Source organism: Balaenoptera musculus, chromosome 20 (assembly GCF_009873245.2).
Source record: "Balaenoptera musculus isolate JJ_BM4_2016_0621 chromosome 20, mBalMus1.pri.v3, whole genome shotgun sequence".
Lineage (NCBI taxonomy): Eukaryota > Metazoa > Chordata > Mammalia > Artiodactyla > Balaenopteridae > Balaenoptera > Balaenoptera musculus.
In genome coordinates, this window is record NC_045804.1 from 50871869 (window position 1) to 50888219 (window position 16351).

The following is a 16351-nucleotide window of genomic DNA, read 5'->3' on the forward strand; positions in this document are numbered from 1 at the left end:
CATCCCAGAAGGCAGTGAGAGCTGTGAGGAGCTGTTGCAGGTGAGGAAGATGCTAAGGACCGCCTTGGATTAGGGCTGTGGGCAACAGAGGTACAGATTGATTTGAGCCTGTTAAATTTGCAATAGAATCAACAAGAATTGGTGATAAGGATGGGGTGGAGTCAGTGAAGAAGTGGGAGGAACACAGATTTCTACCTTGGATTGCTGAGTGCATGGTGATGCCAGTCATGGAAGAGAGAACATACGAGAAAAAGTTTTGGAGGAGAAGTTGATGAGTTCAATGAGTTTGATTGTGCTCTTTGAGTTTGAGGGTCCACCATCCAGGTGGTCATGTTCCCTTGTCTTCAACAAACTTCTCTTTCAGATCCCAATTTAAATATAATTTCATTAGCCTTCCATTATGCCCACACTGGTTTAGGTCCCCTGCCTTACACTGCCAAAGCATCCCATACTCCTTTGTGGCACACATCATGGTTGTAATTTTAATCATTTATCCAGCGTCTGTCTTCTGCCATCACACTATGAGTAAGCCCTATGAGATCAGAGACTGGGTTCCAGGTCTGTTTGTCCCCAGCATTGTATACTCAGTACTTAGCACAGTTCCTGGCACAGCAAATATTAACTGAAGGAACCAACGTCTTGTAGGTCAATGGACACACAAGTGTGTGGCCCAGGAGACATCTGGGCTAGAGAGGTGAATGTGAGAATTATCAGCGTATTAGACATAGTTAAAGCTATAAGAGAAAATTAGATGTCTAAAGAAAAGTGACTTAGAAATGGATTGGGTCCATGATAAAAACTCTCAACTACAACAGTATTTAAAGGGCTGGCAGGGAATTCCCTGGTGGTCCAGTGGTTAGAACTCCATGCTTCCACTGCAGGGTACCGGTTGGATCCCTGGTTGGGGAACTAAGATCCCACATGCCGTGCAGCGTGTCCAAAAATTAAACAAAGAAACAAATAAATAAATAAAGGGCTGGCAAAAGAAGAGCTGCCTTCAAGAGTGCCTGAGAAGGAACATCAGTAACGAGGGTAGCAGAAATAATAAAAGGGACTAGACTATCAGCAGTGATTCTGATAAGGAGTAGGGAGGGAGAATTAGAGAAATTAAGTGGGACAGATTATCAGGAGTGCTGGCTGTCAGACTGAAATGTTTGGGTTTGGACCCTTAAGCAACAGGAGTGGCTGAATTTTGTCTTGGAAATGGCACCATCATCAATTTCCAAGCCTCTGGCAGCGACAATCCTCTCAGATTTGACTTTTGCTCTTTTTCATCTGCTTTAGTCATTGTTCATTCAGGCCAAGGATGAGAGTGGGAAAAGGGGGAACAGCATTTCAGATGGGGAAATGGCATGTACAGAAGGCCCAGAAGGGAGACTACAGTGCATTTGAGGTACTGGAAAGAGTCTAACATGGTCAGAACTGACTTGCTGGGGAAAAAAGGCTGGAATAATGTTTCAGATAATGGGGATTTGGGCCAGAGCCTGGAGGGATTAGCCAGAAGTTTGGACTTTGTGCTGACAGCAGTGGGAGCTGTGACTGGATTTTCAGCCAACTTGCCTTTAGGTGAAATTGCCTGTAGGTGAAATTACTCTAGCTGGACTATACAGAATGTGTCAACAGAATGCCCCAGCTTGCCTTAGGACTTCTTTTTCTTTTTTTTGGCCGCACTGCATGGCATGTGGGATCTTAGTTCCTGGACCAGGGATCGAACCCATGCACTGTGCAGTGGAAGCACGGAGTCTTAACCACTGGACCGCCAGGATAGTCCTGCCTTAGGACTTCTAAATACACAGAGAGATTGAGAGAGGAAGATAGAAAGATGGATAGATTGATAGATGGATGGCTAGATAGATCCTGAAAATGGGGATTAAATGAAAGTTTACAGATTGAATGTTGAGACTTGCCCCAGACTCCCTCTTCACCCAGCTCTGAGATTACCTACAACCAGGCTTACACCCTCCAGGCAGGAGTTTGGAAGCATCTTCTCTGGGAAATCTAACCAGACAAGGAAAAAGACCTAATGGTACTGACATCAGGGGTTCCTCAAGGAAATGGCCTCATGGCTCACCCTATAGTAAAGTTCACGGTCCACATGCCTCCCTACATCCCATACAGACACACTCACAGTTTCCAATCAGTACCTTAGTGTCCCGATCTTAAATATGAGCAGACAACTGAGAATTACCAGACATTTGAGGAAAGCCTTTAAAATGAAAGATGGAGGCCAAAACAAAGAAAGAAAGTTTAGAAGAAATACAGACTACACAAGGAGAAAAACATTTTTTAAAAAACCTATGATGGGGCTTCCTTGGTGGCGTAGTGGTTGAGAATCTGCCTGCCAATGCAGGGGACACGGGTTCGAGCCCTGGTCTGGGAAGATCCCACATGCCGCGGAGCAACCTAGTTCCGTGAGCCACACCTACTACGCCTGCGCGTCTGGAGCCTGTGCGCCACAACTACTGCGCCTGCGCGTCTGGAGCCTGTGCGCCACAACTACTGAGCCTGCGCGTCTGGAGCCTGTGCTCTGCAACAAGAGAGGCCGCGATAGTGAGAGGCCCGCGCACCGCGATGAAGAGTGGCCCCCGCTCGCCGCAACTAGAGAAAGCCCTCGCACAGAAACGAAGACCCAACACAGCCATAAATAAATAAATAAATAATTAAAAAAAAAAAAAAAAAAAAAAAAAAAAACCTATGATGAATATTCTCAGATGAGAAAAGAACATATATCCATGAAACAAAAACAGAATGTTTTTAAAATGCAGAGAATAAGAGAGCTCTTAGAAATTAAAAACATGAGAGCAAAAATAAAAATTCAGTAGAAGGAGGTATGTAATGTACAACATGATAAATATAATTAACATTGCTGTACGTTATATATATGAAAGTTAAGTTCTCATCACAAAAAAATTTTTATTTCTTTAATTTTGTAGCTATATGAGATGATAGATGTTCACTAAACTTATTGTGATAATCACTTCATGATGTATGTAAATCAAATGATTATGCTGCACACAAACTTATACAGTGCTGCTATGTCAATTATATCTCATTAAAACTGGAAGAAAAATAAATAAATAAAATCAATTAGGGAATTTAAAAAATTTCAGTAGAAGGGTTGGAAAATAGAAGTTAAAGAAATCTCCCAGAAAGTAGAGCCAGAAAATGAAGATGGGGAAAAAGGAAAGAAAAAAAATTTTTCTTTAAATTATAGGATTAGTCCATGGGATTCAACATCTGAATAACAACAAAAGTTCCAGAGAGATCACAGAGATAATGGAGGGAGAAAATCATCCAAAAAATAATAATAAAAATTTTAAATGTTTCCATAACTGAAGAACGTGAGTTTCCAGATTGCAAAGATCCACTGAGAAAACACTAAGACATTTCCATGGAAGATTTCAGAATTCTAGGATAAAGAGACGATCCTAAAAGCTGTGGTTGGGGAAAGAGGGAAGGAAAATAAAAATAAGCTTCATACATAGGATTCAGAATAAGAAAAATTTCAGGTTTCTGAACAGCAATACAGCAAACTTTCAGTTTCTGAAGCTTGAAGACAATGGAGAAATGCCTTCAAAATTCTTAGGGTAAATTATTTCCAATCTAATATTTGATACCCATCCACACTGTCAATTAAGCACAAGAGCAGACCAGACATTTTCAGACTTGTAAGATTCCAACAAATTTACCTCCCAGGCATCCTTTCTCAAGAAGCTCCATCAAAATAAACCGAGAAAGGTGAGTACATGGGTTCTGGGAAACAGGCTGTCAAGAGAGGGGCAAAGGTCCCTAAGATGGATGTGAAAGGGGACTCCAACAGTGCAGCCTAAAGATCAGACTGTGTGCTGGAGCAGGTCTAAGGGCTCCGTGAGAAAGTTCTTCAAAATGAAATAGATCAAATTCCTTACGTGTTTGTATATTCTTAAGAAGAGATTAACATAACTAGGGGAGAATTGGGGGATAAATTAGAGTACACAGAAAACTAAGCAAATGAATAAAGGAGACAAGGCAAGTATTAATTTCAGGGAAAACAAAAATGATGCAAGAAAGAAAAACACCTATAACAATCCACATGGCTCAACTGTGAAGAGCATTTGCATAATCATAACATGTAAACATGAAACACAGATCCATCCAGAGTTATGATATAATATTGGAAGGATGGGAGGATGGGAAGTAGGGATGGGGTGAAAGAGGGGTTGGAAAAGAGTGTTAGCAATGGGAGGTCAATACTAGTGGTCGAAACAAACATCAAGAAGTAGCAATAACTGGACTTCCCTGGTGGCGCAGTGGTTAAGAATCCGCCTGCCAATGCTAGGGGACACGGGTTCGAACCCTGGTCCGGGAAGATCCCACGTCCTCGGAGCAACTAAGCCTGTGTGCCACAACTACTGAAGCCCACGCGCCTAGAGCCCGTGCTCCGCAACAAGAGAAGCCACTGCGATGAGAAGCCTGCGCACCGCAACGAAGAGTAGCTCCCACTCGCCGCAACTAGAGAAAGCCCGTGTGCAGCAACGAAGACCCAATGTGGCCAAAAAAAAAAAAAAAAAAAAGTAGCAATATCTGTATGCCATTTTGAATTTGAAATATGAAGGTGAATACAAAACCCCCCCATAACAATACAATTTAAAAACTCAATTGAAAGTGATTGACTCTGAAGAGCTAGGGGAATTGGGAGACTACTGTTTTCTTATATAGGTCTTGTAGAGATATTTGACACTTTAAATAGTATACTGTATATCTATGATTAAAAAAAATAACCCCATGGAAGGGGGGTAGTTACAGAAGGAGGCTGGGAGATCAGTTAGGAGGTTATAGCAATTTTCAAAGAGAGGTGATAGTGGAAGTGGGGTTAGGGATGTGGACAGATTTGAGAGATATTTTAAGTTATCTCTATTCTTTCTTTAAAAATCCCTCCCCCTAAATGCCCTCCCCTCTGTTCTCCCTGGAATGGCCAGAACCCAGGTGATTTTCACTCCATTCTAGTCAGCCCCAGCACTTAATAGAATCACCCTACAGGAGGTTAATGAAGTGATGAGTGGGTGGGAGACCATGGGGTGGCTGCAGAATGGATTGATGCTGGGGTGCAAAGACACCCTATGAAAACTGGTAAGATCTGGGTCAGGGTGAGCGAATAACAAAAAAACAAGTGTAAACTCTGAAAAGCAAAGACAAAACAGGACGGGGGCAAGATACATTTTGGAAATATTGTTTCCTAGTTCATAATCTTTTCTTCTGCATTAGTATTTAAAGTTTTATTTATTCATTTTTCTGAAGTACTACATGGGTGAGGCACAAAATTCAGAAGATCCAAAGTGGCATGGGGAAAAGTCCCCTTCCTTCCGTTACCTGGACACCCAGTTCCTCTCCCTGGAAGCAACCACTCTCTGCTTGTTTGTGTGTCCTTCCAGAAATAATTCATTCTGAGTTAAGTTTAAAAAGTGCCATCAAAAGATAACTTGTTCATGTTTAAAAGATATTCATCCCTGCCAGATTAGATGAGCCAAGGGCATGAAACTGGATTCTTCCTGCTCCCATCTGTGGAAGGGGCAGACAAGCTTCATTATTTCTCAATCAAGTTTGTCCTAAAGGCCCATCTGTTGTAAACTCATTTTAAGGGCCCAAAACTGGCACCACTCTGGAAGAATTTGGGCCTTTGAAGTGTTGTTTGGCTGAATTGTATTTTTTTTTTTTTGAATTTTAAGATGGATCTTCAACTCTCTAGGCTCCATTGATCCTGTGTTTTACAATTTACACATTTATGTTACCTGCTTGTCCACTTTCAGTGTCTAAATTATGACCATTTAACCAATGGTTCCTCCACAAAAGGAATAATATGTTACCACTGAAAGTGATGATGTGTTTAATAACTTAGGAAGATGTTTCTGATTTATTGTTAAATGAAAAAACAGGTTGCAAAAGAGTTGATCCCATAAATCCCCACATACTTAACTAATTATATGTATATATGTACATTGAAAAAATCTAAGGAATCAGTACCAAAGGGTTAAGAGGAGAGATGTAAGTAAGGCTATGGATTTTATTTTTATATGTCCCTTCAAACTTCTCTACAACAAACCTGCATTACTTGTATAATAAAATATTATGAAAGTAGGAAATGAACCTGTTTCCCTTCTTGTCTCCATGGGTCCTAAAGGTTTGTTTTGGTTCTGCTGAACTGAAAATAAAGGCTTTGTGACTTTTGAAAAAGAAAAAGCACTCGCTAGCTGAGCGGATTTTTTAAAAAGTTGGGGCCAGTGGTCCTTCCCAGTGTCCCTAAAATGCCGCCACCAGGTGGCAGCCTGTTCCATCTGTTGAGTCGGTGGGCCTGCCTCAGTCTCGGATTCCACACAGCCCAGTCCAGACACTGGAGGCCTTTGTCTGGGTCCCAAACCTGACCAACAAGCCTGATATATATGCTAGAGGCCAGAGCCAATACTCTGGTCCATTGTGGGTGAAAGTCATCTTAGGCCCACTTTTATCCCCAGGAGCAATATCCACTGACCAGAAAACACTGAGGAAGGGTCGTAATAGCTGAAGCTTGTCACATCCTCAATTCCTCCACCCAACACCACATCAACACATGGGAATTCTCATTTATTTTTCACCCTTAACAAGGAAGTGGGAAGGCTTGCCTCTTCCTCACCTCTGTTCTTTCCATCTGGGAATATTCACCTCCAACCCTCCTTCCCTTCCTTCCGGGAGGCCTTGGTCAGTGGAGACAGTCTCTGAGGACTGCTTGAGCTGGTGGGGATGAAGAAGCTGAAATGGAGATCCCCAAGGGATGGCGTCACTTTCCTGCCAACTCCCTCATCGCCTCTCCTTCAAAGCGAAAGCAGTGCCAACCTTCAGCTTCTGTCAGATCTTGGGCTCCTAGGGCCTTATACAAGTCCATAGCCCCCTTGTTCCAGTCTAGGACTGCCAGGCGGAACTGGGAGCAGCCCTTATCCAGGGCCACCTGTGGGAGAAGACACCACTCACTTTCCTGGGTCAAAAAGGAAAAGACTTTCTCCCCCTCCATTCAACCCAGGTGCCTCCCATACAGCTTTGCTTTGCCAGGGCCCAGCTTGTAGCTCCATCCCTCTCCTCACCTCAGCCACTTTTTTGATTATTTTGGAGCCAATCCCCTGACCTGATGTGGGGAGAAAAAGACAAAAAAGAGAGATTGTCTGAGTTGAAGGGGATCAGAAAAGACCATAGGCTAGGATTAAGAGGCAAGGGATGGTGGTCCAGTCTATGGGTTGCTTTTCTCCCAGCCTGGCCTCTGCCCAGTACCCCGATACTCTGGCTTCACGTAGATGTCTTCCAGATAAATGTTCCGTCCCTTCCATGTGCTGTAGATGAAGTAGTATAGCCCATAGCCCACCACACAGGGCCCTGAGAGAGAAAAAAAGAAGGGTCAGGCCGCTGGGCACCTGGGGGAGAGAACTTTGAGGCTGACTGGAGAGGGCACCTCTGAGATAGGGGTGCTCTTACCCTGTGGCTCCCCGGGGACAGGAAGAATCTCTGCTACCAAACAGTGATAGAAAGGATTCTCTCCAAAGCCATCTGCTCTCAGGGCTGCAGAGATCGGAGTTGTGACAAAGAGATAGAGACAGAAGGCCTGGGTGTGTGCCCAGTCTGGAGTTACTGCCTAGGGAACCCATCCGTCACTTCCACCCCAGCCTCCGTCAGGACTCAGGTGTTGGGCCCGTACCTTCTTCACTGATCTTCACCTGGTCTGAGAGTTTCTCGTACTCAGCGAGTTCCTACAGCGTGCGGACAGAGGCTAGATTAAGGCAGGAGGGCCTCGCTGCTCCCAGAGCAGGAGCCCTGGGCGCGCTCCTCCCTCTGCTCCCACCTCCTCCTTCCCGCCCCCACTCCAGCAGCGCCGCTCTGACCCCCTCTGGGACCCCGGTTTCCGGCCTGCAGCCCTCACCCGAATCAGCCTCAGGATATTTCCACAGTCTCCCTCCTTGGCTTCTCGGATCAGCACGGAAGCCATCCCGATCTCCACCGTCTGGGACCGAAGTCCAGGATCCCCACTTCCGTTCTGCAGGACCGGGCGAAGAGCAACGGGGACCCTTTAAGGGGCCTCCAAATTCGGATCCCGGAAAGCCGGGGGAGTGGTTCGGAGCGAGGTGGTGGGGGCGCCGCGGGCTGGGAAGCAGAAGCCCGATTCCGGCTGCCGCGGGGCCGAGAGAGTGGTGGGACTAGCGGTCCTCACGGCCTGGTAGCCCCTAATTTCGGGCCCCGCCAGCGCGCACCTGCCAGCCAATCAGCTTGCAGAGCAGGCATGTCCCCGCCCACCCGCCCCGCCCCGCCCCCCCACCCTCCAGCTCTGCCCCTATGGCCGGGTATCTTGACCGCACTCCCCGCAGGGGTCAAGGCTGGACTGCCGAGGCTTCCTCGTTGTTGTTATCTGGGTGTTCCAGCCTCCGTTGGAGAAACCCCACGGCTCGAAAGATACCTCCTTCTTTAACTGAAGTGTGCAGTGATTACCTACTCTACCCTTCACCCCAACTCACCCATTCCAGCCCATCCAGACTCGGGGTGAGCCCCAAGACCTCCAGCTCTTGCCTACTGGCTCAAAGTGTTACTTCTCTTGGGGGCATTTGTATTTTAAGATGGGTCAGGGAGAGGGTGATGAATTTCTACTGGTAAATGGTTAGGCCTTGTAGTAGACGGCTAAGAGAAGATAATGGGGGGTAGGGACCAGGACTCTTAGTATCCACTGAATCACACTCAGAGACAACACCTCCCTATGCAGCAAGCCTCAGAGGCCTGGGAAAATACTGAGGGAGGAGCTCAGAGCAGATACCAGGCACTGTGCCTGTATCATCTCCATTTATCCTCATTCACAGTAGCTCCGGAAAGTAGGTATTTTTTCACATTTTGCAGACAAGGACACTAAAGAACACAGGTGGGGTGACTTGCCCACAGTCACCCAGCTAGTATTTGGGATTCCATGTCTCAGCTCTAGGCCTTACGGAGGATGCTACTTGGGGATCCGGGCATGACTGTTTCTAGATCTCATGTTTACCTTACCCCTTTGAGGCCCAGACTTACCCGGGGCGAACGGCGCCCCCAACGCCCCCAGCAGCAGCAGCAGCAGCAGCAGCGCCCCTGGTGTCATAGCCCGCCCGCGTCGCTCAGTGAGTCCGCTTGGGTGAGCCGCCAGGACAGCCAGCGCAGGGGAAGTGACGAGGCGCCCAGGAATGTGCACCTGTTATTGGGGGGCAGCCCAGCCCACCTGCCCCGCCCCGCTCCGCCCCTGGGACTTGATCCCTCCCCGAGCAACTGCCAAAGCCTGCTACCCACAGATGGCAGACAACACTTCAATTGTATAAATCGTCTTTAATTGAGAAAGCATGGAGTGGAGACCGGTCCCCTGGGAGCAGAGCCTTTTTGGGTACCTGACATCCAGCTGAGGTAAAGCAAGTTCTGTTCAGTTAGAAGCTGGAGGGGTGTATGAGGTCTAGAGACCAAGAGGCCCTCACCCTCCTTGGCCTGACCCGTAGGGGACAAGGGTGGGACTTCTTGCTGAATTGGGGTCTCCTCATTTGGGGGGGTCAAAGCTATGTCCCATTTGTCTTTTTTATTCTAGACCCATTACCCTAAAGACCTCAGCTTTAAAGGGGACCTGGAAGGAATTCCTGCTGAGGTAGCTAAGTGTTCATGTCCCCCCAACCCAGGCACAGGTCCAGTCATGCCATAGTTCTGGCCCCTTCCCCATCCTAGCTGCCCTTCTATGAGCCAGGGATTCCTTCCAAAATTCCTCTGCCCTTCCTCAGCCTCTGTTCCCTGGCAGGACCCCAGCTGAGTTGCAGGAGCTAGAAACTGCATGTAAAAAAGAAGGTTAGCATTCTATAGGAAGAATAAGATTTTTGGAAAATTGTCTAGGGAAAACAAGAAGTGGTTCTTGATCCATCCAGAACTTAGTTCTTTGTGAATCATAGCTGTGTCCTTTCCAGAGCTCCTGCCTAACAGGTATCACTAGAGAAGGTGGGAGCGTGGGTCTAGAACTCTTACTCTAGAGCAATAACATGGCTATATAGGCTCTAGTTCCATCCTAGAGGGAAGGGCTGAGAGTCGTGGTCTATGTCCTAGAGCTGAGATTCAGAAGGAAGTATGGCTCCGTACGTGTCTAGAACATCACGCTCTAGAATTGGGTGTCTCTGGGGTAAGAAAGTTAAACCTGTGGTGATCTGAGACTGGCTCAATTCAGGCCAAGACCAACAGCTGGACAGGGCCCAAATCCAGCCTCTCTCCACTTGGAAACCAGGGGTCCATCTGGGTGAAGGACAGAAGCCTGATGGATCCAGAACAGAGCCTGGCAGCATGCCTGTGTTCCAGCACAGACCCTGAGTGCAGAAATGGCCCTGGCTGGGGTGCCTGGTGTTCCAGAACCTGTCTGGAACAAGGCAAAAGGTGGAGTAGGGAAAGAAGGAAACTAATCCTGAGCTCCAGTGGACCTATAAATCTATGGCTTGGTGGCCATGAAAAGGGCAAAGGGCTCCAGGAACTGGCTGAGCCCGGGGTGCGGAAGATTTATGCCCTGGTTTTGTCAGTTGTGGAACTCCCCGTGCCATCTCGGGAAAAGGCTTTGGAGGGTGTGAGTGTGGAAGGAAAGAAGTGATCAGCCAGGACCATTTTCAGACATCCCCCCTCTCTGACCCCTTTCCCGGGCCCAAGGATCTGAGGGTCTCAGCAGCCCCGGAAGTCACGGCCGGCCCCTAGGCTCCCTCTGGGTAGAGCACCTGGTGGGACCTGGCTGCTCAGGGCATGAGCGTGGCAGCAGGGGTGAGAGCAGGGCCAGAAGCAGGGCTGGGAGACAGGCTGTGGTGGTGGCGAGGGCAGGGAGCCTCCAGTCCGGGGACTGCATGGCAGGGGGCAGGGGGCCTGGAAGGGGAGGTCTCAGGGACACTGTGGAGAGAAGGCTCCTGGTACACAGCCACTGTGAAGGGAAGAGAGAGGAGCAGGAAGGAGAGTTAGGCACCAAGAGAGCTCTGAAAGGGCTCCCTTCCCCTACAATCCTCCTCTGGGAACCCACAGAAGGAGAGCTTCCCAAACCTCCAAAGGCCAGAGCCTTCCTGGCTTGACCTGTCATAGCATGTGTCCTCTTAAAACACTTATAGCCCCTTAGCTGTGTGTCACTAAATGTCCATGTCAAGGTCAATACCGTCCCATGTGGTCCACCTCTTCCCTGGGGGTCTGAAACGTGGCTGAGGAGACAAAGACCCAGAAAGGCACACACAGACAGAAAGACAAAAAGACACATCACTGAACAGAAGGGAGCCCTGGGAAGAACAAGGCAGGATATAATCCATACGTTTGAGACTGGGAGAGCCAACTTCTGAGCCCACGCAGGAACTGGGAGAAAGGGAGGATGAGGAAGAGTCTGGTGGCCCCCGAGGGCCAGGAACTAGACTTCTGGGGGCCTGGAATAAGAAGATAACTTCTCTCTGCTCTACTCCTAACCTCTCACCATCCAGGGGACCTGGAGGGAATTTCTGCTTGGAGGAGTTCCTGAATCCTTCCCCAGTATCCTGAATGACTCTGGGGAAGCGAGTAATAATGAGGTCTAGAGGAGGTTGGAGAAGACACAGGGGTTCTAAAAGGTTGAAAGAGTTGGACATTCAAAGAGCCTGGGGGTGTTTAGGAGGCTATTGGAGGAGAAGGGATTGGAGGGACCCTAGAGGAGGTGCTTGGGAGCGGGCAGTGAGGACAGGGTGTCGGCAAGAGCTGGAGGGAGAGGAGGCCCTGAGCTGCAAAATATCTGCAATTGGGAAGGCTGTAGCTAGGGGAGTCCCCTGACTCCAGGCCACTCTGCCCCCTTGTCTCACCGAGCTGTAGAGCAGCCCCTCAGCGTTCATGGCCATGTAGTGACCCAGCTTGGCACTCTGGATGGTGACTACACGGAGCCCCACAGGGATCAGGTTGAAGTGGGCTGGGGGTGGAGAGAAGAGGTATCAGTACCCCAAGGCTCCAATCCCCATCTGAGCCCCCCCTCAATTCTGGTCCCAGTTCTACTTCTTCCTTTGCGGGGTCAAAGAGCCAGACTGAAAACAACAGAACCTGAAGCCACAATAGGATTGTCATCTCCTATGCCTGCTCTCCCCCTTCCCACCCAGCAGCTGGCTTCCCCTCTCACTGAAAGAGCTGGTGTCCTCTGGGGTGCCCTGGATACTCCCGTCGGGATTCGCCTGGAGGTAGAAACCCTGGCAGCAGAACAGTTTGGTGACGATGCCTTTGAGCTGAGGCTCTGGAGAAAGAGACATTCATCTTGGAACATGACATCTCTGTTCCCAGAAACATTGCTACACTTGGCGGGATCAGAGGAGAGAAAGAAAGGAGGATGGAGGGAAGGAAGAGGGTCCCAGGGCCCCAGCTCCCTGACCCTCTAAGCAAGGTCTCTCCCACCTCTCTTTGACTCCAGAGGAAGCTGGGGTGTGGGTCCCTTCTGCTTCCTCTAACCAGCTTTCAGTTTAATTGATTGAAATTTATTTAAAGGCTTAATTCCTACTCTACAGCTCAACCAGAATGGGGGGAGGGGAGAAGAAGGTAGAGGAAGGGGAGAGATACATGGAAAGGCAGAGGACAAAGGGAGACAGGCAGAGCTGCTGAAGCGGCAGTGTGTTTGCGAATGTGGGGGGCAGTAAAGTGACCCCAGGGTAGGGGCGCCCCCTCAGGAGTGGGGGTGGGACTGGGCCTGACGCTGACTCAGCACCTGCTGCTGCGGCTGCCGCTCGCTTCTCGCGGGCCTCGCCTTGGCCCAGCGCCGGCCTGTCTGACACTGACCCATCTGTCTGTCTGTCAGTCTGCTGGCTCGCGGGGGCCCAGCCCTCCCTGAGGCTCAGCCTCTCCCCTTCAGCCAGGTAACCCGCCTGGGATGGGGGATATGCGGTAGCAAACCAAGGAAATGGGGGAGGGGGCCAGGGAGCTGGTGAGGCAGGCTGACTCACGTGGGGGCTGGGTCCCACTCAAAGGGTGGGCTGCGGACCGTACCACTGCGGAGGGCCGGCGGCGGGGGGAGGAGGACGCCAGCGGGGGGCGGGGGGGTCTCCCTCTAGGGGAGCTGGGAGCGGGCGGGAGCGAGGCCAGAGGGACTTCCCGCCTGTCGCACCTGGACGGGGACCACACGCTAACCCTCACAACTCTCCTCCCCCGGCGCTTGCGGCCGAGTTGCCGGTACCCCCTCGTAAATGGTACGACCCCCAGTCTCCGTGCGGGTATCCAGCCGTGTAGTGTGTCTGAGTTGCTCGCGGCAGAGGGTCCCCTGAGCCCGTGGGACCCGATTTCGGAGTCGCGTAGGCGGTCATGGGGGAGTGCCCAGCTCCCTTCTTGAAGTGCAGGTCACGGGAGGAGGGCGCACAGAGGGGCGGACTGGCGAGGTAGCTGCAAGGACACCCCGGGGAGAGCTGGGGAGATTGGTACCGAGCCAGGCAAGCTCGGCGAGGAGGAACGGAGCCAAGGCTCGGAGGAGCGGGAGAAGCGGGGCGGGGGCGGGGCTGCCGGAGCCGCAGAAACCCTCGGGGTGACCCAGGCGTCCGGAACCCCCAGGCCCCTCCGCTCGGCATTGAAAGAATCGCGAGAGACCGCACGTAGGCAGAGGACGGTGGGGGTGGGGACTCGTGTGTTGGGAGGGGGGGCGAGCGGGAGCTGCCAGGCTTCGGGGCACCCGGCTTAGCCCCTCAAGCCTTCCCCTTGCCCTCGAAAGCAAGGAGACTCGGGGTTATGGGCGAGAGAGAAGGGAAACTGAGGCATCGTCTGGCCGAGAGTTTGTGGTCCAGGTGCACCCCCTTTCACTTTCGGGGAGCCGCCGTCAGTCGGGCCCCGCTCTTCCGAGTCCCTGGCCTCAACCTCCCAGGCAGAGAGACCCCCGGCCCGGAGACCCCGCCCCAGCCACTCACCCGGGCAGCGGTCCGGCCGCGCGGGCCGCCCCCCGCACAGTCGCACCTTGGACAGCAGGATGAGGAGCTGCTTCTGGCAAAGGGACTTGGTGGCGCGGGGACACACGCGCCGCTGCGCTGACACGGGCCGGCTGCCCCCGGGCTCGCGGACCTCCCGCTCCTGCCGGATCAGGCTGCTGGCCAGTGCCGCCATGGCGCCCCGGGAGGAGACACCCCAAAACCGGCAGGCTCCCGGAGCGCGCCGGGCCCCCCCAGAGAAGCCCGCTAGCTCACCAGGACATGGTCTTGCCTCTCCGGTCCGACTCGCCGCCTCACCCACGGGACCTGAGGATAAGCCCTAGACGACCCCCACCCCAGGCACCAGCTCCCACCCTTGGGCCTCGTGCTAGCTTCGCCAGACCCAGCAGCCTATGTACCTCTCAGTTGACCCCACCCTCGACCTTTGCCCCCCACAGAAAACTCCCCCTTCTCTGATCTCCTGTGTCCCTGTCCCCCACTAACACTATCCCAAAGCCAAGACCCTCAAATTTTCCAGGATGTGGTTCCAATATCCCCAGGCACCTTTCCACCCTATTTCCGGGCCCTGCACTCCTGCCAAAGCCACTCTTGTAATTTTAAGGGTGTGGGTCCTTAGCTTTGGGGATATTAGCTCACCCCACCCCTGCTGGGGTGCTGCCAGTGTCTAGGAAGAACCCAACCTTGGTGTCTTTTCCTTTGCCACCCTCTAAGTGAAGAATCCCCCACTTTTTTTTCACTGAAATCCCCAAAAAACTATGCCTTGAAATATCCAGACTGTCGCCAATCAGCAAGAAGAGGTTCCCAGACCCTGTCTCTGGACGATACCGGTTTTTACCAAGTCACCCCCATTTCTAGTGGCACAGGGTTCCAGCTGCTGAGCCCCTTTCCTCACCTTGTTACCCTCCACTCCTTTTGAAGTCACCTCCAAATCCGCCCTTCCTAGTGGTTACACCAGGTGGTTGTCTGGAGGGCCCTCTGTCACCTCGGAATAAGGAGCATAGGTTTTTGGCTTTTTTGTTTTTTTCTGGCAGCCCCTAATTTCCTCGGGGACAGCTGGTGCTGCTTAGATCCCACACCCTCCAATCCAACCAGCCCCCCGAGAGAGGAGTGCACCCACGTTGTCACGGGTCCCCAAATGTGAACAGACCCGCTATAAGTCAGAGCGCATCAGAGCTTTCTGCGACAGGGCTTCCTTGTCCTCCCCGGGACTGCCTATAGCACCCCCTCTTCCTTCCCCGACGCCCCTCAACCTGTCCTGTCTTGTCGATCCGGGGACGGCTGGCGCTGGCTCTGGTTCCAGGCTCCTCCCTCCCTGTACCCCGCAAGCGGAGCTTCCCCCCACGCCCGGCTAGGCGTCCCGGACCCCAGGAAGGAGTGAGGGTGTCTCCGCAGAGCGCCCTGGTCTGGCGAAGTGAGCACTGGGCCTGGCGGCTGGACCAAGCGGAGCGGCGGCAGCGGCGGCAGCGGCGGCAGCGGCGGCAGCGGCGGCAGCGGCGGCAGCGGCGGCAGCGGCGGCAGCGGCGGCAGCGGCGGCAGCGGTAGCGGCTGTGGGAAGCTGAGGCGGCGGCGGCGACAGCAGCTCTCCCCTCCTCCGAGAGCCGGCCCGGGGGCGGGGCAGGGGGCGGAGACTCCGGGAAAGAGATGGGGGGGAGTGAAGCTGGGCGGGCGGAACCCTGGGGTTCCTTGGAGGCAGGGAGTGGGGACGGTCTTAGAGACAGGTGGAGCCGAGACAAGGCCGCATGTCTCGCATGTCTCGGGGTTCAGAGGAGGAGGGACAAGGAGGCGACTCCCCTGAATGGAACTCTGGATTGAGGGAGAGGTTGGGCTTAGATAGATGGAATGGCAGATGCCCCGAGAATGGAGAAAGGGACCCTACTGCCCGGGATGGAGGACAGAACTGGATGAGGAAGGTGGGGGGAATAACTGAAGAGATAGCGGTGGTGGTGAGGTCTAGCCTGGGGTGAAATCCGGCCTCCTTAATATCTCTGCTTTTGTGTGAGACAAATTGGTCAGTCCCTGGTCTCCATACCTTTCTCCTTTACACGTTTTTTCAGCAAATATGTTACCCCCATCCCTATTGACTCCTAAGAGAAAAGACCAGAAGAACTGGCGGGAGATGGATGCCAGAGGCTGCACGGGAGCAGGAGGGGTGCTGGCCACAGATTTGGAAACTGGAGAGGCCAGAATGGAACGACCTGTGCCAGGGATGCGGCGGGAGGAGGGTGGGAGGAAGCGGAGGAACCGGCGAGGAGGCCTTCTAGAACGGGTTCTTCGGGCCCAAGGCGCTCAGCCTGTCTCCCAGGTGAGGGGAGAGCAGTCCCCTCCACATCCCGCTGGCCAACAGAAGCACATTCCAGGTTAGTAGGAACAGCGTCTTTAATGGGCCCCGCCTCCCACGCCGGCTAAGCCGCCCCCCTTGCGTGCAGCCAGTAGCGCCGATT

General features: G+C 51.9%; 2 protein-coding genes across 14 annotated transcripts; both read right to left on the reverse strand.

Annotated features, from left to right (window-relative positions):
* Positions 1-5232: 5232 nt before the first annotated feature.
* Positions 5233-9207, reverse strand: SAT2 (spermidine/spermine N1-acetyltransferase family member 2). Of its 10 annotated transcripts, XR_005018016.1 has the most exons (9): positions 9049-9207; positions 7881-8032; positions 7697-7748; positions 7477-7560; positions 7276-7377; positions 7092-7132; positions 6847-6958; positions 6647-6762; positions 5233-5538 (listed from the first exon to the last, which is right to left on the reverse strand). XR_005018016.1 is itself a non-coding variant. In XM_036838369.1 (8 exons), exons 1-8 carry the CDS (start codon positions 9113-9115, stop codon positions 6713-6715), a joined length of 660 nt encoding a protein of 219 aa, XP_036694264.1. In that variant the 5' UTR covers positions 9116-9206; the 3' UTR covers positions 5548-6712. The 10 variants fall into 10 exon arrangements, 9 of the variants coding, with proteins under 9 accessions (XP_036694264.1, XP_036694263.1, XP_036694268.1 ...); XM_036838369.1 differs by lacking the exon at positions 5233-5538 and having other exon boundaries at positions 5548-6762; positions 9049-9206; XM_036838368.1 differs by lacking the exon at positions 5233-5538 and having other exon boundaries at positions 5548-6958; positions 9049-9202.
* Positions 9208-10953: 1746 nt separating this feature from the next.
* On the reverse strand, positions 10954-15371 carry LOC118887333 (fibroblast growth factor 11-like). 4 transcript variants are annotated; one of them, XM_036838131.1, is made up of 5 exons: positions 14166-14348; positions 13175-13377; positions 12134-12244; positions 11826-11929; positions 10955-11420 (listed from the first exon to the last, which is right to left on the reverse strand). In XM_036838131.1, the coding sequence occupies exons 1-5, from the start codon at positions 14171-14173 to the stop codon at positions 11136-11138; spliced, it is 711 nt and encodes a 236-aa protein (XP_036694026.1). In that variant the 5' UTR covers positions 14174-14348; the 3' UTR covers positions 10955-11135. The 4 variants fall into 4 exon arrangements, with proteins under 4 accessions (XP_036694027.1, XP_036694026.1, XP_036694028.1 ...); XM_036838133.1 differs by lacking the exon at positions 14166-14348 and adding an exon at positions 14803-15371 and having other exon boundaries at positions 10956-11420; XM_036838132.1 differs by lacking the exons at positions 13175-13377; positions 14166-14348 and adding an exon at positions 13893-14118 and having other exon boundaries at positions 10954-11420.
* Between the last annotated feature and the right edge of the window lie 980 nt (positions 15372-16351).

Excerpts from the sequence above, each read along its gene's own strand:
- SAT2 (XM_036838368.1), bottom strand. The coding sequence starts at position 9,115 with ATGACACCAGGGGCGCTGCTGCTGCTGCTGCTGCTGCTGGGGGCGTTG. Across the intron at positions 7,561-7,696 it reads GGTGAAGATCAGTGAAGAAG|CCCTGAGAGCAGATGGCTTT; the intron begins GTACGGGCCCAA and ends CGATCTCTGCAG. Across the intron at positions 6,959-7,091 it reads TAATCAAAAAAGTGGCTGAG|GTGGCCCTGGATAAGGGCTG; the intron begins GTGAGGAGAGGG and ends CTTCTCCCACAG.
- LOC118887333 (XM_036838130.1), bottom strand. The coding sequence starts at position 13,559 with ATGCCGAGCGGAGGGGCCTGGGGGTTCCGGACGCCTGGGTCACCCCGA. Across the intron at positions 12,245-13,174 it reads GTCGTACCATTTACGAGGGG|AGCCTCAGCTCAAAGGCATC; the intron begins GTACCGGCAACT and ends CTCTTTCTCCAG. Across the intron at positions 11,421-11,825 it reads AGGGGCTGCTCTACAGCTCG|GCCCCCAGAAGTCTAGTTCC; the intron begins GTGAGACAAGGG and ends TTCTTATTCCAG.